This window comes from Branchiostoma lanceolatum, chromosome 1, assembly GCF_035083965.1.
Source record: "Branchiostoma lanceolatum isolate klBraLanc5 chromosome 1, klBraLanc5.hap2, whole genome shotgun sequence".
Classification (NCBI taxonomy): domain Eukaryota; kingdom Metazoa; phylum Chordata; class Leptocardii; order Amphioxiformes; family Branchiostomatidae; genus Branchiostoma; species Branchiostoma lanceolatum.
In genome coordinates, this window is record NC_089722.1 from 34,989,803 (window position 1) to 35,015,701 (window position 25,899).

At 39.7% G+C, this 25,899-nt stretch overlaps 1 protein-coding gene across 3 annotated transcripts in view; it reads left to right on the forward strand.

Annotated features, from left to right (window-relative positions):
* Positions 1-25,899, forward strand: part of LOC136427492 (probable RNA-binding protein 19) — an 80,556-nt gene that overhangs the window by 11,993 nt on the left and 42,664 nt on the right. For 2 of the 3 annotated variants that reach the window (XM_066416380.1, XM_066416390.1), the window contains exons 5-15: positions 5,054-5,234; positions 5,389-5,450; positions 5,691-5,825; positions 10,309-10,386; positions 11,015-11,093; positions 14,299-14,370; positions 16,031-16,125; positions 16,628-16,666; positions 18,235-18,310; positions 20,070-20,316; positions 25,209-25,305. In XM_066416380.1, the coding sequence (XP_066272477.1) occupies positions 5,054-5,234; positions 5,389-5,450; positions 5,691-5,825; positions 10,309-10,386; positions 11,015-11,093; positions 14,299-14,370; positions 16,031-16,125; positions 16,628-16,666; positions 18,235-18,310; positions 20,070-20,316; positions 25,209-25,305 (1,161 nt within the window). The remainder of the gene's footprint in view (positions 1-5,053; positions 5,235-5,388; positions 5,451-5,690; positions 5,826-10,308; positions 10,387-11,014; positions 11,094-14,298; positions 14,371-16,030; positions 16,126-16,627; positions 16,667-18,234; positions 18,311-20,069; positions 20,317-25,208; positions 25,306-25,899) is intronic. The other variant, XM_066416398.1, reaches the window with a different exon arrangement.

A 25,899-nucleotide genomic window follows, 5' to 3' on the forward strand; every position in this document is an offset into this window, starting at 1 on the left:
TTGTGAAGCCGAAGGTCAAGGTCAGAAGCCGAAGGTCAAGGTCGATTTTGGGCCCCCTGGTATCTGACCTTGGTACTGCAGCGGAACTTCAATTTTTGTATCTTTTGACCTGGACGTGCTGTGGTCTTGATTTTTGGGTGGCATATAGCTTGTGATGTAATAAAGAAGTGGTGTAGGTTTGGTCCATCTAGCAGCTTTCTCTGGAACTACAGGGACGGTTTTGTAAAAATCTTCTAAGGAGAATAACTGAACAAAGGAACAATGGATTTCCATGACATTTAGTATGCAGGTAGCTTAGACAGAGATGTACACAATGAAGTTCAAATTATGCTAATTGGGACTTAATTTGCATAGCTAATGAGGAAAATCTATATTTGCAGTGTTTTCCATTATTAGAGTCCAATACATGTAACGTATGTAGTTTATGGAAAGCGGATCATCAACAGATACCAATTATGCAAATAAATTCCTAATTTGCATAATTAATGCAAAACACCATATCTCATCTAAGTGGAAAATTATAGGACTGTCAATATGATGCTTAGTATGCAGGTAGCTTAGACAGAGATATACAGAATGAAGTGCACATTATGCTAATTGGGACTTAATTTGCATAGGTAATGAGGAAAATCTATATTTGCAGTGTTTCCAATTATCAGACTCAAATACATGTAACGTATGTAGTTTATAGTAAGTGGAGCATCAACAGATCCCAATTATGCAAATAAATTCCTAATTTGCTTAATTGATGCAAAAACATAATTAATCTAATTGCAAAATTATAGGACTGTCAATATTGCAACATGTGTACGTTAGATAAAGGTGTTTATGACAAAGCATATATTATGCAAATGTGTAAGTCATTTGCATGAATAGAATTGTTCATGGAGATATGAGGTCGTGGAACTCTTGTTTCATACTTGTGACATGTGCAAGTTAGCTAAAGGTGAACATCACCATGCATAGATCATGTACATGTGTAAGCCATTTGCATAGAATTTACAAAAGATCCAAATCAGGTATGAGGTCGCGGAATCAGGTATGAGCTTGCCAATGTTACTTGTACATATACCCTGTTTCCCCTGTTTCATCATAGACAGAGATGTAACATTACACAATGAAATGCAACTTATGTAGGACTACATTTAAGTAATCAATGAGGTTATTCATAAACCAGTGTTTCTAATGTATATTTTGTCCTGGACATGCAGTGGTTTGGATGTTTGGGTGGCTTTTATCTTGACCTCCAGATAAATTTGTTTTTAAAATGTCAGAGAAACCATGAACTACATTGTACATTCATTTGGTGTGACCAACAGGCTAGGGCAGGGTAGTGACTGTTACCCTGAAGAATGCAGTTGGAAACTAGAAAAAAGGCTGTCATTTGCTCCTGAGCAAATACAGCATGTTTCGCCAATACCGTACTCCTCCCCATGCAAAAATGGGCTGTCCCAAAATAATACCTGGGCAAATTGAAATATAATAAAATGATTTCAAAAACAAAAATTGGGACAGCCCATTTTGTCAGTTTGCCAGGCTGTTTGACAGTTTGTCAGGCTGTCCCAAATTAAAACCTGGGCATATTGAAATATTAACTACATGTAGAAAGGCAACATTTACAAGAGCAGGATACTTTGCATCTCTCTCCCCATGCATAAATTGACTGTTCCAAAATCACCCCTGTGCAAAAAAACCTCTTTACAAAAATACAAGTTCTGTGAGACGCCAAGAGCCTTCCGTATAGTTAAGCAACTTCTTACCGCAAAGGCTTGCGAGATTTTTTGCAGAAACTGTGAGAATGTCTGCGGAACACCCCCTGCAAAAGACCAGGATTTTGCAGACTTTCCCTTTTCGTCACGTACTATTCAGAAGTCACTGAATTGAAACACCGGATATATACGAACATTAGGAGACCCAATTTAACGTTAATGCCTGAAATTGTGAAAAAAATGCGTAATAGCAAAGAATGATAGGCCGCATCGAACGTGAGGCATGAGATGGGACCTTTATTCATACATGAAAATTACATATATATTCTAACTATAGTTGAAATTGTGCCGGCTTTTACAAGAAGACAAAACAAAAATAAAATATTCAGCGAAAATTCCAGCCCACCAGTCATAAAGGTTGCCGTAACATTTATTTAATGCACACACACACGTAAATCCAGTATGTTCTGGCAAATTAATTTTTTTTAATTTTTTATCTATGCTGTTGCCATGCCCTCAGCTTAGCAGCAGAGCTGAATAATGTTCATTATACAGGGCGCTAACGAGTGGCGCTGAGGTGGGCGTTAACTTTACATTTAAAGTTCTGAGAGTCCTTGGTGTTCACAATGTCCTGCGGGAGGCTGTTCCACAGCTTAACTGTAGCAGGGATGAATGTTCTTCTGTGCCAGGAGGAGGATGACTTGACAGGTTCTAGGGCTGCACTGTGTTGGGATGTGGACAGGCGAGTTTCTCGGCGATGAACGTAGGGCTCAGGTAGCAGGTTGTTCAGTAAAGTCGGTGCGTTTTGGTAGTACATTCTGTGTAGAAGTGTGAGGGCTCCAACATTTCTTCGCTGTTGTAGAGGCTGGATCTGGATGCTGTGCAGTGAGTCTTGTGGTAAGTTGATAATCTTGGTTGCCCTTCTTTGTATGGCGTCTAGCGAGCTAAGGGTTGTGGCACAGGCTCCCATCCATACGGTTGCAGCATACTCCATGGATGATCTAACCATGCTTTCCAATTAGCTACGCACACCACCTGGGTAAGCATTTCCCCAGATGAACGTCGGTTTTCTTCGGTGACCAATGGCATAACTTCATTCAGGGATCTAGGTTTTACATTTTGGTCAATCATTAACTACTAGTATTCTTCTCGCTGATTGGTTGTTGGTAATTGGATCATCCCTGTTCACGGCGACATGTTCGCTTTTAAATCGGCCAAGACGTGTCACATAATCTATGTTATAACATTGTAGAATTCAACACAGAAAATAAAACTAATCCGATAATTCAACTGCTTATTTTTTTAATGTTACAGCAGGTAAACTGAATCTTTGACCAAATCAGCTGCAATTCTAGTGTTGCAGGGCCTTGCTAGTAAAAAGCGCCGCTTCCCGTCAATGTCTTTTTATTCCTACAGTAGGGGTCATTGACCTTTGGTTTACGTTGTTCCCACAGTGCGTTGTTCCATATCTTTTCGGTGTTGTATGACACTGTTTTTAAGTTGCGTTTTTTAATCATCATTTTCTACCAAACGGGACATCTGATCCGCCATGAACATACTACAAACAAACAAAAATTCTGCCGTCAAAATATTATTTAAATTGTATCCACGTGCACAGCGATTGCAAGCCGTCTTGTGTGATTCTTATGAGATTCCATCCGCCAGGAGCAAGGAGGTTGGAGCAAGGAGGTTTATATATTATATAAAACCTCATTGGTTGGAGTTAGTATTTTGGGTAGTACTAAGTACTTTTTATATTCAGATGCTGAAAGTTTCCGAAACTGGTAGCCGCGACGACTGTTGGAGGGCTTCTTTTACTTGCAGCCTTATGCATTAGCCCATATACCGGTAGGGCTACGAAACTGGGTGACTGAAGGCGTAACCCAACCTACTGTGAAAATGTAACACAACTCAGGCTTTGCAAAAGTTTCACAAATTTCTTCTAAACGCACCGCAAATCTCTTTCGTGACAAGCTACCCGTTAACCGTGAAACTGTAACACAAATTCCCCACGACCATCCTTGGGAAACTGTGTGATATTGAACCAAAACATCACGGCAATATTTCCTACTCGATACAAAAATTTACATCGCTGTATTTCACCAACAAGAAGCAAAACTTACCACTAAATTTGAAGCTACAAGTCGTTGTCATGTGGGGCCGGGGACCACGTGCTCGCAGGCCGAACGCTATATACAACGAGCTTCCTCATCGGCTCAGAGCCGACCAACCACACAATCACTTATACAGTTGAGTACCACGTGCAGCGCGCCTATTGTTTGCCGCTTTGAAACGCCGCCGTCGCCATGGGAGACACAAAATAGCCAAAAATTCCATCAAAAAATTGCAAAACAAATCATTTTGAAGTAGTGTATGCCAAAAAAAATTATGGGGTTCTTTGGGAAAATATCCAATGCACAACTAAACCAAATTTCAGGTCCTTAGGTTTCAACACCATGACACTGGAGGCCATAATGTGCGACTTTTGTCTGAAAATGACCAAAAAACCTCGATAAAATCATTTCAAAAACTTTTTTTTAAAAAGTCTAGGGGTATACACTTACTCTACCTGCATACTAAAGTTCAGCCAATTTGGTCGACGGACGACCGAGATGAATCGATTTGAAGATTTGACAGGAGAAGGAAAAGAAGAAGAAGGAGAAGAAACCTGACAAAAACAATTAGTTTCGTTGTCGAAACATAATAACATTCTTGACTAGGTTACCATTGACTGATGGAAAATGGTTACTTAAGCAGTGTTCACGCCAGGCCTTTTCAGCATAGGGGCCCCTGATGCTGTGAACTGTACCCCGATGCTGTGTTTCAATGAGCATAGGGGTGTTTTTTCTGGGAAGAACCTTCATAAATCTTATAAAAAGTTCATAGTTGGCTTTAGAATGAAGATTTGGCAGAGGAAAAACTTCTCTTCACAAAATTTATCCCTCAAAATGCAGGAAATAGTGTCTTATTTGGTTATGAATTTCAAAATTTCAATAATATTTTTAACATCAAGGAGGACCTCCACCACCTCAACCTGCACGATGCAGATCCACAGGACAGAGGCACCTGGCGAGCTGCCACCAAGCTCCCCCATCAGCATGCAAGCACGTCAAACCCCCAGATGATGGGGACAAGAAGACGCTAAACCGGATAGTGAGTGAGTGTGAGTGTGTGCAGGAATATGCCAGACTCCCAACCGTGTCTTTTGCACTCGGCGAGTGACTTGCGCCGCGCAAAGTTGGCCTTCTGTACCTGACCCCTATGCTGTGAAAAAATCCTGGTGAGAACACTGTTAGGGTGTACATGCACATGTAACCAAGAAAGTTGTATTTCATTCTGTGCAGCTGCAGGACGACCCAGACTTTCAGGAATTTTTGCAAGCGCATCAGAGTAAGGCCACAAGACCCATGTGGACAGACACTGTTGGTATGGGGAAAACCCAGGATGGGTCAGAGAAAGCCAGGAAAACCCAGGCTGATAAACTGCTGTTTAATGAAGAGGAAGATGATATCATAGAATTAGAAGGTACATGTAACATGAAAAAAAGACTTGTGAAGATTTTAACAGGATCACTACAACAATACTACTAGGCAAATTTCTCAATTCTTACACCAGTTTTTTTTTTCTTTTCAATTTGTGATACAATGTAGTTGCCTAAAATGTATTCAAATTCTTTCAGGGAGAATAGAAGAAACTGTAGATGAAAAGACAGCTCACCAAGAACGAGTCTCTGATATGGAGGTATGTGGAAACTATTTTATATGTCATTGATTATAGTTATCTACGGTGTTATCCTTAGAGTAATGATATAGAGGAAGAGAGTGTGTACAATTGTAGCTTCCATACTGACAAAATTGAATCCCGTGTCACACTACAAGGGGAATGGCCCGTTCATACTAAGTGGCGCAAGTCGTCGAAATCGCGGAAGGGTCATACATGTGGATACACAAACCTTTGAACCTGTTGTCTTGTCTGTTTCAGTACTTGAAGTCCAAGGTGGTCCAGACAAGTGTTTCATCTGTCAGGGAGTCAGGAGAGGAGGAGGAGGAGGATAAAGAGGTAAAAGGGGAAGGAGGATGCAAGGATAGAGTCACTAAAAAGATGACAGCCTCACGGGTTTGTCAAATATTGACTTTATTTGACTAATTCCAGTTTAATTTATGCATGCATACCAAAATACACTGAGTTGGACTAACTTGCATACATGCATGCTGTCCAGTCTGGTATTGAAAGCCATAGACAAGACCAGGGGAGAGTGTTTTGGTTTGGCAAATAATATTTTCTGAATCCAAGAACGTAATTGTATTGGCAACTTGACCTAGAACCTAGACTCGGCAGCAGTTGCATTATACCGCATCAATATTTTGGTAACACCCTGAATACCCTTCAGATTAATTACAGCCAGGTGTAGCATATCATATCGCGAACAACCATTGGACAAACTTCAACTTGGAGGCTCTTAAGAAACCTTGTGTTGAGCTTAAAAATTACCTTAAATTTTGCAATATGTTTCTGGATAGTAGTTACCGTATTACTTGTTTGCCAACCTTTAACCTATAGTAAGTAACTGTATTTTTTCACTTGCTTTGGGTAAAAAATGGACTTTGATCTTTGTCAATCATCCCTTTGAAATCCATACTTAAGACTTGGAAAAAAGGCCATCGCTTGGTTGCAGGTACCTCGAACTGACTTCTGTTGAGCTTTTTTGGCTCTGAAACCCTTTCATATAAATGAATGAATGAACTTTATTGCCCTGAGACAATCGCACACGGTACATTGTATGGCATTAAATCAACAATACTATAAGGCTAATCTATCCTACAATTCAAAGTACAAAATATTATCGAAACCAGTATATTGGTTACAATATAGTCAGGTATGGGTAATTCTGTCTCGCTTTTGGAATGATTTATGGAGGAATTGACCTATGTAGATGGATATAGGAGTCGGACATGACAACAGTACAAAGAAAATATCGCTCTGTGTACCAGTTAGGGTGAAGTTTGTCTCAGTAGTAACGTTAATATTCTGTAATAGCGCCTCTCTCTCTTTACTTTAAATTGGGAAATTCATCACAAAATGAAATTCATATTTGCATTACATGTGGGACACAATCTCTGAGTGGCTGGTGTGTTGTGGTGTCGACCCTTTTCAACTTCTAAGCAATGTGCACTGATTCTCAGTTTTGTTATGCTATTTGCAAACAGTTTATTATAAATTGATGTGCGTAATGGTTTCGCTCAATGGCATTGCATTACCTTCAGGTTGTTGGTGGCCATCAGTGCCCGATTTTTGACTAGCAGCCAATGCACGAGTTAAACAGGGAATTACAGATGCATGATCTTCAGTAGTTAGATATTAAAAATACCATTCTTTTACTTCCCGTGCCACATTCAAATCAATCAGTAGTGTTCCACACATAACTACAGAAGAGACAGATCTCTGCTCTAGTGGACTTTGTATCAGTTGGCAATGTGTTGCAAGCTCCCTCCCCTTGAGTGCCCGAGCTGTTTTCTTCTTCATTTCATTTTTTCCTGAGTATTCATGCAGCCAGTGCAGTGGAAAACCTGTCACAGATATCTGTACCAGTGTTCTCGCCAGGCCTTTTGAGCATAGCGGGCGGCTACGCTGTGGGACGACAAACCGACGCTGTAAATCACCCGCTATGCTGTTTTTTTACCCAGCGTAGTGGCGAAAAAAGACAAAAATACCGTAGTAAAAATGCAAAGGCACGCGCCTCCCCTGTTTCGCAGGAAGCCATCCAGCTATCAGCTCCAATTACTAAATTAGCACCCCGCCCTACCGCTCCGATCTTGTCTCGCCGCCCCTCCCACCCGGGAAAAGCCCTTAGCGGCTCGTGTGCCGCTGGCAGCATCGCGCGAAAACGTAAACAATAGCCGTACTAACGGAGTAGGTCTCCATGTGCACAATCTGCGGGGCGGTTCCCGACTATCAGAACAGCCGTAAATGTATCAGATTCCCGGGGAATCTCCTTATTTGGAAGTTAACAGTCCGCGGTTGACCAATACAGAAGCTGTTCTTTGTAAAAGATTCCTTTCTCTGTCAGCGCGGGGATAGAATTAATTCTTAACTGTATTTCTGACAAATTTCTAGAGCAAGGTTACGTCATTTTCCCATCCATAACAGCCAATTAATGCACAGAAAATTCATTTTTTCATTTTAAGAGAGGAAGATAAAGTTTCAACTTATTTAGAAGCTTCGCCATGATTGGACGATTCGGCTACTGCAAATTTGTGGCACCGCCCACAAACCGCCGACTTTCCTTTTCTGCCGCCGACGTCGCCATGGTCGCGACTGTCATCAAAGGCTGCCGACTGTCAATCAGCGGCAACTTTGTGGGAAAACGCGCGAGTTGGACCTCCGTGTGCCAGTCAACAGCGAACCTCTGACGATTTTACGTTCCCTTAACTTTCCCACAGTGATGCTTGTGCAAAGTTTTTATAAGACGGAAGTTCCACGTTATCTGTAAGACGCAGAACAGCGGTTTCGGCTTCCTGGAACGGGCCGGCGGCGTATGTACTTGGGGGAGAGGGGTGACGTGATTTCTTAGATGGGCCAAGGTTCTCTAAATGCCGCGGCAAGGGACTTCCGTATTAGGATTTTCGCCGCCGACCGGCGGAGATTTTTCTGGAAACATGCTGGCGTTGAAGCGTACTATACAGTCAAACCTGTCCATAGCGGTCACTCAATGGACTGGCCAAAACTGGCCGCTAAGGACAGGTGGCCGCTATGGAGAAAATGTCGATTATTTGACCACGAGTGACACATATTTTCAGTACCCACTGAGATACATTTATTCACCGTACAGTACACATGTAAACATTGTATAGGTAAGTCACATTTTAGAAAGTCGATTGTTGTTCTTTTACTTCTATTATGGGCTTGAAAAAAGAATTATTGTATCTGCTAACTCCAAAATCCATGGCTTGCTCGGGCTTCGTGTCTGTACAGACCAGCATCGCCATACTCTACTCTTGATCCTTCGCGACTGCTTCGCTGCAGGCACACTCGTCACCAACGAGTTTTAATCATATGAAACAAAGTCCTTTGCAGCAAAATGCCACCTAGTTAGTTAAGAACAAAATACATGTTGCTCAGTTGCCACTTACTGTTCGTTTTCGATCGTTTTGAAACATAAAATCGTGGCGATAGTTTTCCTTAGTCTGTTGTTGTTTCGCTTCCCCCTTGTCATTATCAGCTTCTACCATTATGCTAATAGGGTACTCAGAAGAAGATCGCTCTTTTGATGGCTTTTTTCTTTTCAGAAAATTGCAATAGCCCAAATTTTACATCATATTTATGTTATTCATATTTCTTTTGAAGCTTTTGGTAAAGTTATTATCCTCAGTGATACTTTGCAGCAAAATAAATTTAGCGCATTATACCTCCGAAACAGTGGTATCTTCCGTTGACCTTTGTGCTGCTGACTATCAGCGCCATTTTGAAAATTGCGCGAAACCCGTTTTGACTTTGAGCACCGGGGAAAACGGATATTGGGCCGGCATTCAAACATTTCCCGAACTTACTGCATCAGCTACATGTGCGAGTTGTATTTTCCAAAAAGCTGCCGTAATATTTGTCCAGTCGAAATGCACAGAAATGGTCAATTTTGCTACGATGTACAAACGCAAGCCATGTGAAGAAAATTATACTGACTTTGCATCAAACCATGGATTTTCGAACAAAGATAAAACATTCTGGTTTTCTTTATTATTATCCTATCCAGTTGAGTCCACATAAATTTGATAACTGCGTGAAAAAATGAAGATTTTGAACCCGGCGTGCGGTGGCGATGCGGCTTCTACCGGCGCGCCGTGACCGTTACCGACAGTGTTACTGTACTCGCGGGACTGAAAATTGTCTGGCCGCGACCGCGTTGGACAGGTGGCCGCTATAGCTTTATTCTTAATGCTTATGTCAATGGGAAAAATCCAAGGGACCGACAAAAAGTGACCACTATGGGCAGGTGGCCGCTATGCAAAGGTGACAGCTAATACAGGTTTGACTGTACCAGGAATATCGCTTCCTATTTCGCACCGAAGAAAACTTCTGACAGCGACGATTGTTGCGCTTCGACTTAGGACAGCCGGACACAGCCAAAAAAAGGAAAACTGGTATCGACTATTGATATTGTTGAGTAGCTAAATAAACTATTGATATTGTTGTTTCCGAGTTTCAAGTTGTCTTTCACCAGAAATATTGTATGTCAAGGTCCTGTGGAGAAGTTGATTGACTGCTACGATTGTCATAAATATGACCCTCAAAACTGAAAAAAAAAAGCCCTCTCAATACCCTAAAATGCAAGAGCTTCGGGGGGGCTTCGCCCACCTGGGACCCCCCACCGGGGCTCTGCCCCTGGACCCCGCGGGAGCTTAAGGCAGCCCCCCAACCCCTGCCCTGATGCTGTGAAAAAAACCTGGTGAGAACACTGCGTACCCTGCTTAACACGTGCCATATCTGTCCCGCTTGCGCTGTTTTTGACGGTACAAGACTTAGTACATGTACATGTAATTAAGATTTGTGTGTCCATATCAGGAAGACAGTATCCTCAACACCTTTTTAACTGTGTATTGTTCAGGAGAATGCTGATCATACTGACCCCAGCTATAGTAGACACATGCTCAGGATGAAAGGTGTTCCCTACAAGGCCACAGAGGTAAATGTTACTGTTTAACAATACTATATGTAAATTCATTTCAGTCTAAGGAGTCTTACAAATTTTAAAGTAATTTTGGATGTACTGGGGGAAAGGAGGCATTTGTCATTGAAAGAAAGAACAATAGACCCACAGCTCATAAAATGAACCTAGCACAAAAAATTTGGAAATTTACATAATTGTATTGTATTATGCATTGGATAATTGGATATTATGATTATTATAAATTGTATGTATCCCATTTGCTTTGGCTATACAATTACGGGTTGAGCACCAGGGCTACCATAGTGTGAGTGAGCTGCAAAGAAATAAAACCTCCTAAACGGACACTGTGATGGCAGGGACAATTTGGCACTTTTGTTTTGTGAGTCAGTAATATCGGCAGCCCTGAAGTTCAATCATTATAAATGGGGTGTCAGATCATTGTAATGAATTGAAAATGTGAAACAAAGCCTTTCAATCATGATAATACAATGTGATGGAAAAAGTGTCAACAGATATGTAATAGACCAAATTAACTTTTTGTGTTATAAGGTTCAAAATAACGTACTACTGTAACTTACAGTAATCTAACTAATCTTGCAAGGCTAAGTTTTATGTGATAACAGCAAAATTTCTTACTTCTCAGAAAAACATCAAAGAGTTTTTTTACCCGCTGAATATCCAAGCTATAAAAATCCACTGCACAAGAAAAGGGAAAGGAACAGGTGAGAGGAATTGATTTTTATTTAACTTTGAACGCTGTGTTACTTACTGTCTTACACCCTGTGTTGGGACATTTGATAAACAGTCAAACCTGCCTATAGCGTTCACTCAAGGGATTGGCCACTGGACAGGTGGCCACTCTAGAAAAACGGTTGATTAATTGATCACGAGCAATGAGTGGTATATATTTTCAGTACCCCGGTGACTGAGAAACATTTATTCACATACAGTCAAACTCCCACAAGACGACCTCTTTTGGTTGGTCCCGATTTTTCCACAAGCATAGGCGATGTTTCCAAGTCGATCCACCCCAAATCCGGACCACATGCGACCAAAATGTTGCCCAAAATGACAGTGTCATTTTCAATTGTGTGGCCGCATCATTTTTCAGCAAAAAATTGTGGAATATCACGGTAAAATCAGCCTGTTTGGGTTGGATTTTGACGGAGAAAAAACAAGATGGCGCCTTCAAGGTCATAGGGTCATTGGGATAGTCTACTGAAATGTGTGTAAGGTATGATTTTACTGTACATCAAATAGTACAAAATGTAAACTTACTTTGTTAAAGAAGTTCTTTGAAGAAAAGGAACAGATATACAAAGAATGGATGACTTTATAATCTTTTCTTTAGAAGATGAAAGGCGTCTGTGTTTTTTAATAATAACTTTATTGCAAGTTCATGCCCGAAGGCTAATTGCAGGCAAACAAGTACATGGAAATACATGGGAATCAAAAATAGTTATCTAGTCTACTGTGAAAGTTAACTAAGGTTGACTATGGTTGGGTTTGACTTCTTTTTTGAAGGCAGTGGAAAACGAAGAGACCCACGTTTTTTTATCGTAAATGGGTTTGTTGATTTTAGTAGTGATATGGATTTTTGTAAGCTATTCAAATGGTGAAAGCTATGAGAATTAACGGAAGCTGTTTTATATAATTCGTTTCTTTCGGCGTCATATAGAGGGCATTGGTAAATGAAATGTATTTCATTTTCCACTGCCTTCATTGTACAAAACTTACACATTCTCTCGTGAGTGGGCAGCTTTTTATATCTACCCTTTTCTATTTCTAGTGGGTCTGCGCTTATTCGTATCTTACACACAGCTGACCGTTGTTCAAAATCTTTGTTGGAAAGATATTTTTCCATTGAGTATTCTGTTTTGACATTCCTATAAAATCTTAACTTACTGTCATCGATAGATAATTTATAAAGAAAACTTTGAATGTAAATGTCGGTCAACCTTTTTCTTAACAATGTACATATACATGTATGCTGTATGTCTAGATCGAGATTGTTGGCGTTCCAGATAAAGGAGTATCCGCTATTGTCAAGTACATCTTTCACATGTTGTAACCAGTTTTTCTTGTTGCTATTCACTTGGAAAGACTGTTGATACAATAGAGCATCTACTTGTAAAGGATGAGTCAAAGGATCGAGTTGTTTGAGGCGCAACCAGTACTTAACTATGCGGATTGACACATTTAAATCTACCGGAAACACTCCAAGCTCTGCTTTACTTGCTATGTTACTGGAATTTCTGTGCACACCAAGAATATTTTTGCAGAAACGGTTCTGTATAGTTTCAATCGGACACCTGTCATTCAAATGGTCCTTGCCCCAAACTTCACTGCCATATAACATGATAATAGATTTAACATCAAATATTCTTAACAGAGCCTTTGGGGACAAAGGTGAGCGAAAGAGCGGTTTGAGGCTGAAAAGGGCCTTACGTGCTTTTAAGGACAACTGTTTTTTTTCTAAGGAAAAAGTACCTGATGAGGACAACAATAGTCCCAGATAACAATAAGAATTTGTTATTTCGATAGTATCTGAGCCAAAGGAAAATTTCACATTTTTTACTGATCGTCCAGATTTGTTAAAAATTATAACTTTAGTTTTCTTCATGTTTACTTGTAGTTTCCATTTTGTACAGAACATGTTCAGTCTGTCCAAGGCACGTTGTAATCCTTTTTCTGACTTATCACGACATCATCTGCATATAATAAACAAGGAACAAGTAAATTGTGTAGAGTGGGTGGCTCGCAGTCGGGATTATCCAATTCTTTGACTAAATCATTTATTATGAATAAACTGCTCGCCCATGCTACTGGTGAAGTAACCCAAGTAAACAAAGCGTCGCCAACATGTACAGGCTCACTAGAACTGCACGCAAGAGACTGTGTTTGTCTGCAAATTTCTGCCTTTGTAGCGGTTTTGGAAATTCAAAACCCACACCAGGAGCAAAATAAAACCATACACAATATTTTCATGGGTAACACTGCTATAATGATGATATTTTTCTGCCGAGCTGGCGATTTGAAAGAACGAATCTTGCAATGACCATGCTCTGTGACCGTTATCTAAACCCAAGGGACCGAAAACCGTGTGGCCGCGGCCACGTTGGACAGGTGGCCGCTTTAGACGAATTCTTAATGATGATGACAATCATTATGGGAAAAATCCAGGGGACCGACAAAAAGTGACCAGTATGGACAGGTGGACGCTATGCAAAGGTGACTGCTAAATACAGGTTTGACTGTAATTGCAAATGTCTGACTGTAAGGTGACAATGCTTAAAAAAAGTATTGTCTCATATACTGCACAGTGATAGTACTTGGCCTGCAACCCCTAAAAATTTTCTGATCAACACCCCTTGGTGCCATGGCAACCAGCCAAGTTTGGAGCTATTTTGCCAAATGTTTGCTTGTCAAAAACATGAAATAGTTATGGACACAATCACTGCCAAATGCTTAAGTCCATGTATAGTTAGTCCAATCTCAAAGTTGGATTTGTCCCCAAAAGTTTAAAATATGTTGCTTGAAGGTCATAATTGATGCAGATACATGGAAATCTGAATGATTGTTTTGCTTTTACATTGCCCAGAAACTAAAATGTAGCTCCACATGGGCTTCACACATATTCCTTACAAGTTAGGACATAAGACTGATGAGGTCCTGTTGCATTAACCACCATGTTTGGCAGTTATCGAGCAGTTATCCGGCATTGGTGATGATGTGCCGTGCAAAAATGTGAAGTCGCTAACAATGGAGTGAATGGGACCTGGTTTGGGATTTGGGGATTCAGTGCAATTAACAGAAGTGTGCATTAATCCACCGTGCAATTAAGTGGCTTCTACTGTACTATAATATCTTAATCTTTCAAGGTTCTCATTTTTATTTAGTAACACATGCATAAAATGTTCTTATCAGGAGTTGTTGATGTTGGCTTTACAAGCGAAAAGGACCAACTTGAAGCACTGAAAAGAGACAAAGACTACATGGGTGAGTTTATGTAATACATGCTTTTCTCACAAAGCGCACCAATGCAGAACCTTGTCTACAGTCTATACAATGTACCTTAGTTTAAGATCCTCATTGTAAATCCTTATAGTAATCAAGATGACAATTTACGAGGGCAAGTCGAAAACTAATGCAAGACTTAATAGTTTTATAACAGGCTCATTTTTGCATTGATGTAAATGTATTTACATGTAAGTCTCAAGAAGATACTATGATCTTTACCTTTGTGCCAAATTTCAACCCATTCGACAAACAAATTAACCTGTCATAAAACCACTTGCATTACCTTTGGGCTTCGTACCACAGTAATTGAAGCAGACAGTTGGCTACATGTATAACTTAATATAATTGGCCAAACTTGTTAAGATTATTATAATAGTCTGGACCGGTACCCACCCATAGTTGGGAACTTGGGATATTTTTATTTTGTTCAATGAATTGTATAGATTTGAAATATCAATATCAATATTTTTACCTTCGCCGAGAAAGTTATGTATAGGGTAGTGTATGTGTGTGTGTGTGTATGTGTATGTGTGTGTATAGAAGACCAGCATAACTCGAGAATGCCTGGATGGATTGTCTTGGTATTTGGTAGTTGGGTAGATCTTGATGAGGCCTGGAAATGATTAGATTTTGGGGCCCCTAGCGGCTTGTTACGGTAATGCAGTGGAATTTCCTGTTTTGACATACATCATGTTCTGGACATGTTATGGAACTGATTTTTGAGTTGTAGATAGCTCTTTGGACAGAGAGTAAGTGGTATAGGTTTGGGCCCCCTAGCGGCTTTTTGTGAACTGCAGGAGCAGGTTTTGCTTCTGACTTTGAAAGGGAATAACTCAAGAAGGGCCTGATAGATGGTCACGATTTTTGGTAAGTAGATAGCTTGAGTGGTGATTTACATTATTAGGTACTTGTTATGCAAATCTGTATCTAATTTGCATTATTAATGAGGAAAGTTTATATATCTGCCAAATTCCATAATAGGACTCTCAAATATGTGACATATTTAACTGAGGAAGAGAGAAATATTAATAGATATCAAGTATGCAAATGAATACCTCATTTGCATAATTAATGAGAAAATACTATAACAAGTTGGGCTTGATGGATGGTCATGATTTTTGATAGGTAGATAACTTACGTGATGCTTTTGTATGATTATATGATAATTATGAGAATCAGATTCTTATTTGCATAATCAATGAGGCAATTTTAAAAACCCACTACGTTCCATGATATGACTTCAAATATCTGAGATTTGTAACTGAGGAAGAGAGGAATGTTGATGTTGGCCTTATTTGCATAATTAATGAAAAACTACTATAATCATGATAATTCCATACTGGTAAATGATGGCATACTTATGGCATTTGGAAGTTATATGAATGTGAACATCGTTGAATCAAGTTATGCTTATAAGGACCTCATTTTCATAATTGATGATAAATGTTAGCATAACCGTCTTTGTTAAGCTCATACTTTGAACAACTTCTGTTACTTGTGTGGAGAAGACGATCAACTGGTATAATTTGTAATTGATGAAAAACACTCCAAATATATGTATACGTCAGTCTTAAAGATTAAAATCATTTGACGAAGGTATGAGATCGTGGGACTCTAGTTTGTTATGCTATGTGTGTAGGAACCAGGTTCATTGAGCTCGCACTCGCAACAGACGAAAGAAGGAGCTGGGCACAAGAAAGCTCAGAGAAAGAACAGAGACCTTGGGAGAAAAAGGTAAACGACTTTTATTGTATCTTCAGACTCAGTGTCTACATTCACATTAAATATTTGTATGTAATCTGACCAATCAGGAAATATACACTGACTGATATTGACATTTTAACAACATAGTCAGGGTATTTAGTAGTTTTAGTTCAAAGTACACACCATAAGAATGCATAGCAATTGGCAAATGGGTAGTACTTCAATTTGAAATGCACATCTTGTCATCCTAGATTGTATTTTTTGGGAACGTGTTAGTATACTTCTTGTCATGAGTGAGTTTTTAAAACAACATTTTCTTGTTACTATAGGTTGAAAGTGAACATACATGTATTGCTGGCTCTGAAGTTGGTAGTGACAACATACTGTTTTCAGTTGCTCAAAAATCATGCTACATGCATGTATATGTACTGCTACAATGTAGCTGTCGCTGTTCTCCTATCTTGTTAGCTGTAACAGTAATCGGTAGTCTTTGCCCAGAAATACGTCTAAAACTATTTTGATATAATTTCAGAGTCAGAAGGCTGGAGATGAAGATGAGTCGATAGCTGAGGTGAGAAAAGATCGTAGTTTATTTATTCAGATTTACCACATTTGTGGAAGGATTGACATAATAGGTGACTATAAGATGTCAACCCAGACCAGACAGTAAAGTTTGGACCATCGCACAGCGGGGCATGCCCCTACTCTTTTTTGAAAGGTGTGGTGGGTTCTTAAACGTGCGCGGGATGTGGCTCTCCCCAAACACGGGACCTCTATTTAACGTCCTATCCGAGGGACGTCCCTTACCGAAGGTAGGTACTCGGGTTCTCTTGTTTGACGGCCGAATGCTGTAGCCTTTACGCCACACGACGCCACCTAAAAACGCAGTTTGATTCTGCATTCTACATCATATAGTCATCATAAAACAAACTTAAACAGGTAATACTGTTATTATAAGTTAAAGGTCCCATAGACTTTTTGAGGCTGTAGGAGAAGTGGGCTGTTATCTGCTGTGTCTTGGGCACATTATTGGAAGGCAGAGCCCATCCCTCTCATTTGGGGGGATTTGGGAGGATTTGGGAGAGATAATTGGCTGTATTTCTCATATGATTTATGACCATATATGGTGTTGCCATATATGATCACATCTTTATTCCTTTATTGGTTAAACAAGGACAACAACAACAACAACAACTATGGCCAGGTGGGCTAATTTGGTCAGCCAATGAGATGGTGTCTTTCAAATCACCCATTCATTTTCAAAACTGGAGCTGATTGGTTGAAAAAGTCAATCCAATTAGCAGCACTAACTCTTACATGTGTAGTGCATGATGTGGTTAAAACAACTTCACTGCCGCATGACTCCCGTCCTTGTGTTGTAAATACTGTGTCATACTGAATTTATGATCAATTGAGAAGGTTCAAAATTTACGCCTGCATGAAAAAAAGAAAACTTTTCTTGCGGTGTATGTATCATAAATTGAGTGCTCTATAGTCCTCTTTAATCTTTGCTGTACAGTGCAGAAAATTGAGAAAAGTAAAGTGGCAAACTCATGGTACAGTGACGAACTTGGGGCCGGTCCCGTTACATAATAACCTCCAGTACACGTGTACTGGAGGTTATTAGAATAACACTGTTGCAACAGCTGCTGTAAAATGCAACTGCTGCCTAAGCCAAACCCATTACAAATTTGATTTAATAATATCTTGTATATTCATAACTAGTATCTGAAGAAACAGAACACTTTGTCTGGAGTGGACAATCTCCTTAAATTGCAGTTAGTGGACAATGTCCTTAAATTGTAGTTGTGTACGTCATTGACATGTACAATGTACAATTTGTTATTTCATTTTGATTGTTAGTGTAAAATGTACAAGTATACCATTAGGATACTTTAAAATGCATTTAAGTTTGCATGGTTTTTATTTTGTGGTAGGGAGAAAATGGAGTGTTCCCGGTGGTTTAAAGTTCGCCATTGAAACAATAGTAGCGCTACAGTCATATTGGTGGGCAAAACGTTTTGCGGTGTTTTCAAGTTTGCGCTGAAAGTTAAATGTACCGCGAAAACCGCGAACAAAAAACCACCGCGAACATGTCTGCATTTACAGTAACTTTTTATGTACTTTTCTCTGGCCCAGTCTGGACGTCTGTTCATCAGGAATCTCCCCTACCTGTGTAAGGAGGATGACCTAGAGGGACTTTTCACCAAATACGGTGCGTGGTTTAATCTCCAAGCAGATCTATTGATGGCAAGGCAGTATCAAAAGGGCCAAAAGGCCATGATACATCTGCTTAGAGATTAGCATGGTTATCCTTTGGAAGACATGTCTGTTTCATTTTGTTTAAATTCTCTTACTACTATATGAATGTTAATTTTTGGATGTGCCAGTTTTGTACAGTTAATGCTTAGTTTGCCTAGATCTGTTGTGTAACCCTACTTGTACATTGCTGAAGTTTATAATTTGGAATATTGAGAGAAGGTGTTAAATTCAACATCAGAATTGCAATATTGAGAGACTCAAATGTTTAGAACACTCTGTGACTGAATAGCAAGGTTCTTTTATTCACAACCAAGTATTTACAAGGGCCGATGTTTCGATGACTGTCATCTTCATCAGGCCAATACTGACTGGTTCACAGTGCACTGAAGCTAGATGTTACTGCTAACAATGCAGTCCCAAACGTAAAGTATTGTTATATACCTTACCTTAGGGTTCCGGTTCGGAATTTATTTTGACCTAATACCAAACAGTCCCAAAATAAGACGCAAATTATAGGTCTTCTTGATAGATTTGGATTTTTTGGCTATAGCTATAGCAGTGTGTTATCTTGTATATTTCCTGAAAAGTTTGATATTTGTAGCGTTTTACAGTTGCACAGTTTTGGTCATCCACGAAGACTTCCTGGTATCAGTGTGTGTGTGATAACGGTAACGTGGCCTTGTAGCCTGATTACCCATATCATGCGTTCTATGTACGTTTTGCATGGTTTCGCACCATCGGGGATTGCGGAAAACATCATTATCCTAGGAAAACTTTAAAAAACCAATACATCTGTTGGCCCCTCAGTCTATCACCTTGGCCCCGCTCCAGTCTATTTCACAGTTATATCTTGTCATAAAATAATGATGTTTAGGGTATGTTTTTAGTAAACCATGGTGACCATCATTGATACTTCTAAATTGTACACTTAAGTCTTACTTTAACTTGAAGTTCATGAAATGAATGTTTATGTGGACTGATCATGATGTCCAGGTCAGCCAAAAATAGTTACTCAAGCAACTGGATAAAATTTTGAAACAGTCGGACATTTCAGACAGCATCCGCTGTCTTTCGTCGGTGACTAAGGATAGGACTGGAAAACCTAATTGAACTATTAGCATACAACCTTGTCTTGAATTAATCTTCTTTTGAAGACTACGTCAAGGCATCCTAAATTGTCTTAACCTCATTAACATATCTATTCAGAGTTTTGGTATAAAACTTGGTTTTCCGCTCCTTGAAAGTTAGACATCCAGGTAGTAAGATAAGCCAAAAATAGTTACTCAAGCAACAGTTACTGGATAAACTTTTGAAACAGTCAGATGATATCCAGGTCCTTTGACGGAGTGTCACATTCCCATCGACATGTTCACCAGGAAAGCCACAGGGATTGCCTTTGTGACCTTTATGATCCCAGAATCTTAATTATAAAGACCACCGTCATGAATATTTCTAAATTTTACACTTAAGTCTTACTTTAACTTAAAGTTCATGAAATGATTGTTTATGTGGACTGATATCCAGGTCTGTGAACAGTTTCATCAGGTTGGTAAGCCACTGAATAGAAATACTCTTTTTTATGTATAAGCAGCGACACCTGTGCTGCATTACTATGTGAACCAGTCAGAATTGCCTTGAATAAGGTGACAGATGGTCACTGAAACGTTGGTGGTTGTGTAAAAAAGAGACTCTTTTTATTCACTGATCTCCAGGTCCTTTGACGGAGTGTCACATTCCCATCGACACATTCACCAGGAAAGCCACAGGGATTGCCTTTGTGACCTTTATGATCCCAGAACACGCTGTGAACGCCTTCTCCCAGCTGGATGGGACGGTCTTCATGGGGCGTCTCCTGCACATCCTGCCCAGCAGGGGGAGGAACCAGGATGGAGGACCAGGTGCCAAGGAAGGGGACTTCAAGAAGAAAAAAGAGGCCGATCAGAAAGCTAAGGCCGGAAGGTGAGAGTTTGATTGTTTTGTTTTATTAATTCGCACATATATAAAAATAAAAAAAATTTTGTGTGAAATAATTGAATCGTTCCGCGGCCCTTTGCAACGCCATTGCTAAGGAAACGCCTGTCGCACGAAAGTGGGATGAGATTTTATCCGACTTTGACAGCTGCGTTAAACCTGATTGGCTGCCTTTTAGACAAGATTGTGTGATATGAACAAGACGGGAATACCATGTGCTCTTGATATGGGACATTTTTGTGGGATTTTACAATGATTTTAGCTAGTTCTAGGATCATACATGGAACACAGTAGCATTAGAAAAATGGTAGTGTTGTTAAGAGTTAAATTTTTGACGATTTTCAGATTGGGGGCATTTGCATTTACATTGCCCTCAATTCGGCATTCGGCAATGAATAGTGAGTCAGAATCGTAGAATCTTCGACTATGACACATGTGAAAATCTTGTTGGTTTGAAATCTTTGGTTTGTATTTCCATGTCTCTATGTATATATATACCGGGGTCACCTTATCGACTACTTTAAACATTGCAAAGCGTTGATGTGGTTGATTCCAGTGCATTCCAATTTTAAACACATTGTCAAGTTACGGCTCTTATATACCTTCCCAGTACTGTCAAAGTATACCTACATAAACAAACTACCTGGAGACAGACTGAATTAGCAAAGACTACCTTAGTCTTTCAGTTACTAGTACAGTCAAACTTGCCCAAGGTGACCACCCGGGGGACCAAGGAAAAGTGATCGCTTTGGGCAGGTGGTCGCCTTGAAGAGGATCGACTCACAACATGTTTCCAGGCCAATACTACATGGATGGATGGAAAATTGTGATATTAGACAGCATAACCACCAGCAGGTTCAATTCTCATTGACAGAAAGATCCTACTAAACTTTTATTTTCCGTTATCGTTGTATTGTAGTGTTGTTGTACCGTTACATTGTGTACAAATTTCTGTCATAATTTTGACTTGACAAAATAATGTCTGCCTTGATGATCTCGCAGCGCCTTCCCGTATTAAAACGTTACGTCATATAATACACACGCACACATGTATAAAACCTAAGTTTAGGCCTAGGAAAAAGCCCTAGAAAAAACTGCCCCCCCCCCCCCCCAGCCTTCTTTTGGGCTTCGACCGCTGGATAAAAGGGGCAAAAAGTTTCCGATCTAACAACTCAATGATGAAAATGGAACGCTGTGATATCGCTGCCGAGCTCACGACCGCATCAAAAGTTAAGAGTGCAGCAGAATGTACAGCGTGGGCGATCACAAGCAAGCAGCAACCAATAAAGGTTTGTGAGATTCATGGGAATAACAAGTAAATAAGAATCTTAATTTTCATCAATAACGAAGTATTAGAAAGGTTCATATACAGGAATCCTAGTCAACTCGCCCCAAGTCCAACTCGCCCCAACTATTTACTACCAACTCGCCCCAAATTAGTGCTTATCAAACTTAGTCTTATACTGGTTTTATATGCATGACTCCTACTTCTAAATATTACTTTACATGTTAACAAACCTCGTGACTCTAATTTAACATATTTTTTCGCTAGGAACGTATTAGCAACGAACTCGAGATTCGCTGGCGGACCCGGTCGCCATGTTGGCCCGCCGTGTCACCGTGCCGACGGCCGCTAGCTATAGTCTCAAGCATGGCGATCCGAAAGACTGTTGGCTTACCGTATGTGCTAGGAAACTAAGCGTCTTTGAGCATATACTTGAATCATAATTTGAGTCAGCAGTGAGCCATGCTTGAGATTATAGTGAGCGGGCGCAGGTCCCGGTGAACCCGGCGTGCCGCTCGCTACATGGCCCGCCGACGCCCCCGGCATTCATCGGTGTTAAATGCCGAACAGAGAAGAGAATGTTAAGATTTAAGTCACGAAACTTTGTTAGCATGTAAAGCAATATTTAGAAGTAGGATATATGCATATAAAACCAAGTTTGATAAGCCCTGATTAATATATAGAATTGGGGCGAGTTGGTCGTAAATAGTTGGGGCGAGTTGGACTTGGGGCGAGTTGACCTGTTACCATATACAGAGGCGTCGTGTTTTAGAAAGGTCAGCAGTACGCCAATCCCGGCTGAAACCAAAGATGGCGTGGTCTTGCCCGATATGTTTTGCCCGCTGCGAAGTCATTTTTCGGCAGAATTTAGTAAGTCACAGACAAATTTTTGTTGTAAATACAAGATATGGATAGTAATCTCTGTGAAATCTGACTTTCTGACGCCATGCACCACGTAATCGTCTTGAAAATTTTAAGTTCTAACCAAACCAGAAGCTTGCGGTATTCTGTATAAGATTACGATGGGCACAACAACATGACCAACATCGATTTTTAGGAAGTTTTTTTAAAAAGTGTTATATATATAATTCACACACGGTGACACACCTTTTTATTTACAATGTTTACAGTGTGAACGTTTTATTAAGACACATAAATCGATGCTATTTCATAGATTTTTGTCCATATACATGTACATGTATATGGTACACATTTTGTAACTTTTTAAAAGCCAGAAAAGTTTCAAGTCGTCATAAAAACGACAGTTTGGCACCTTATATGTGGCATATCTTAATGTCAGGAACATAATGGAAGTTACAAAGTGTGTATTTTAAATGAGAACAAGCTGGGTACAGGTTGAAAATCAGTCTAAAAATCTTTAGGAGGAAAATGGGAAGCTTGAAAGTTATAGATGCAATGAAATAATGAACATACATGACTTATGTAGTTGTACAATGTGAGTTGTGAACTCAAGCAACAAGCTTTGTTGTAAGTAGTCCCGACTCCCCGGGGTCATATGGAAGGTACAACTGGCTCAAGGCGGCATGCGGTTCACTGTTGCAGGCAGTCAGACATTTAGAGGCTAGATTTATATCACTTTGGGGCGGTGTATATATATTGGCTTGAAACACGGAAATCATAAAGAGTAGACCATCGTGAAAGTAATTCTACGTAGACAATATTTTGAGTTTTGCGTTGCAAGTAAATGTCTAGAGTAGATAATCACTAAAACGTAAAACCGGACACGTTCTATTCTGGAGTCAAAATTATGACATTGCTTTGCACGGATTGGGGGCATCTGCATTTCCCCCTCGAAATCTATGACAAGTCATATACCGACAGAAACTACAGAGTTTGCTCTTTCGTACTTATTAGATATCCTGTTGGTTGGAAATCTACAACAGGTTCAAAACTAGATAGGAAACTACACTAAAATTAACTGATTATGTTTCGCCAAGGAAACATATTGTTTTTGTCACGTTTCTTCTCCTTCTCCTTCTTCTCCTTCTTCTCCTGTCAAATCTTCAAATCGCTTCTTCTCGGTCGTCCGTTGACCAAATTAGCTGAAATTTGGTATGGAGGTAGAGTACGTGTATACCCCTAGACCCTTTTAAAATTTTTTTGATATAAGTTTTTTAAATGATTTTATCGAGGTTTTTTGGTCATTGTCCGACAAAAGTCGCACATTATGGCCTCCAGTGCCCTGGTGTTGAAACCTAAGGACCTGAAATTTGGTTTAGTTGTGCATTGGATATTTACCCAAAGGACCCCATTATTTTTTTTTGGTATACACTACTTGAAAATCATTTATTTTGCAATTTTTTGATGGAATTTTTGGTTATTTTCTCACAGCTAGGTCATCTTGTAACATAAGCCCCTCCTACACTTCCCCTGTCTGGGAGTTAAAACCAAGCAGATGTCAGGGGGTACCTCTACTAATGGTATTACAGAAAGTTATATGTACCTTATGTTACATGGTACGGATGTTATATTTGAGATGTAGGTACCTATAGGAAAGGTGAATACACCTGATAATTAATTATGCTAATAAGGACCTAATTTGCATAATGTATGCATAAAGTTGTATGGCCCTTACCGTAAAAGCTGCGGATGTCATCTTTGAGATGTAGGTACCTTTAGGAAAGGCGAACACACCTGGCCATAAATTATGCTAATGAGGACCTTATTTGCATAATCGATGCATAAAGTTGTATGTCCCTTACCGTAAAAGCTGCGGATGTCATTTTTGAGATGTAGGTACCTTTAGGAAAGGCGAACACACCTGGCCATAAATTATGCTAATGAGGACCTCATTTGCATGATTTATGCGTAAACTTGTAATTCCCTTACCGGAAAAGCTGCAGATGTCAGATTTGAGATGTAGGTACCATTAGGAAAGGTGAACGCACCTGGCCATGAATCATGCTAATGAGGACCTCATTTGCATAATTTATGCAGAAACTTGTATTTCCCTTACCGTACAAGCTGCAGATGTCATATTTGAGATGTAGGTACCTTTAGGAAAGGTGCACACACCTGGCCATAACATATGCTAATGAGGACCTCACTTGCATAATTTATGCATGATGTTGTATTCCCCTTACTGTAAAAGCTGCGAATGTCATCTTGAACATGTAGGTACATGTAGGAAAGGTGAAAGCACCTGGACATAACTTATGCTCATGAGGACCTCATTTGCATAAATTATGCAGAAACTTGCATTTGCCCAGGAGTTATTTTGGGACAGCCCACTTCTTGCATGAGGAGTATGGGCGAAACATCCTGAATTTGCTCTTAAAGCAAATGACGGCCAGTCTAGTTTCATTTGTATTGTTGAAAGGAAAGCAATAAACCAAAATCTATATAAGTAACGAACGAGGCTGAAATAATGTAAATAACTTGAAAAAAGGTAGATACATGGTCGTGTGCTCCAGCGACAAGCTTTCTTGTAAGGGGTGTTGACGCCCAGAGTCATGGAACGGACTACTTTCTCTCACAGAATGAAAATAAAACTGCCTCAAACTCTTGAAGTTGCTTGCAATTGGTGGCTGTAAATGTATTATAAAAATTGTGAAAATGTCCCTGTTTCTTACAGCTTCCACAACTGGAACAGCCTATTCCTGGGTGAGAATGCCGTCGCAGATGTTATGGCAGAGAAATATGGCACCAGCAAGAGTCATGTTTTGGATGCAGTAAGTCTTTTCTTTGACTTGAAGGAAAGCAAAAGTTAAGATTCAAAAGCCAACTATAATGTAGCGCTACCAGTTACCGTGCACTACCAATTATCGTCCAATTTGGACCATGCAAACATGTCAAGGTGCATTATGTAATTGCCAGTTCCTATGAGCAATAAAGAATAATAAGTCATTAATATACACAGTCATATTAATATACACAGTCATGTATGACCCTTAGTCATGACTCCCCTTGATACAAAGCAATAAAATGTGTTTACATCCATCAATACAACAGAATAAACTGAAGCTGTAACAATAAATTACCTGGAAGCATCATGCATGATGCTTAATTCGGCACCGTGTACTTAATAATTTTTTTCTAACTCATTGAGTTTACTATCGTTTTTATCTGTAGACTACCTTGGACAATCTATACATTTTTTTCTGATCCATCTTCTCTAGTAGACGTAAATTGGATGATAATTGGTAGCGCTATGTCACTATGGCCCCGTTCATGATTAAAAAAATAAAATGGTTCAAACCATTTTGGATATATTCCGAATTGAAACGGTTTACATTTTGCATCCGCGATGCAAACTTGCACCTGCG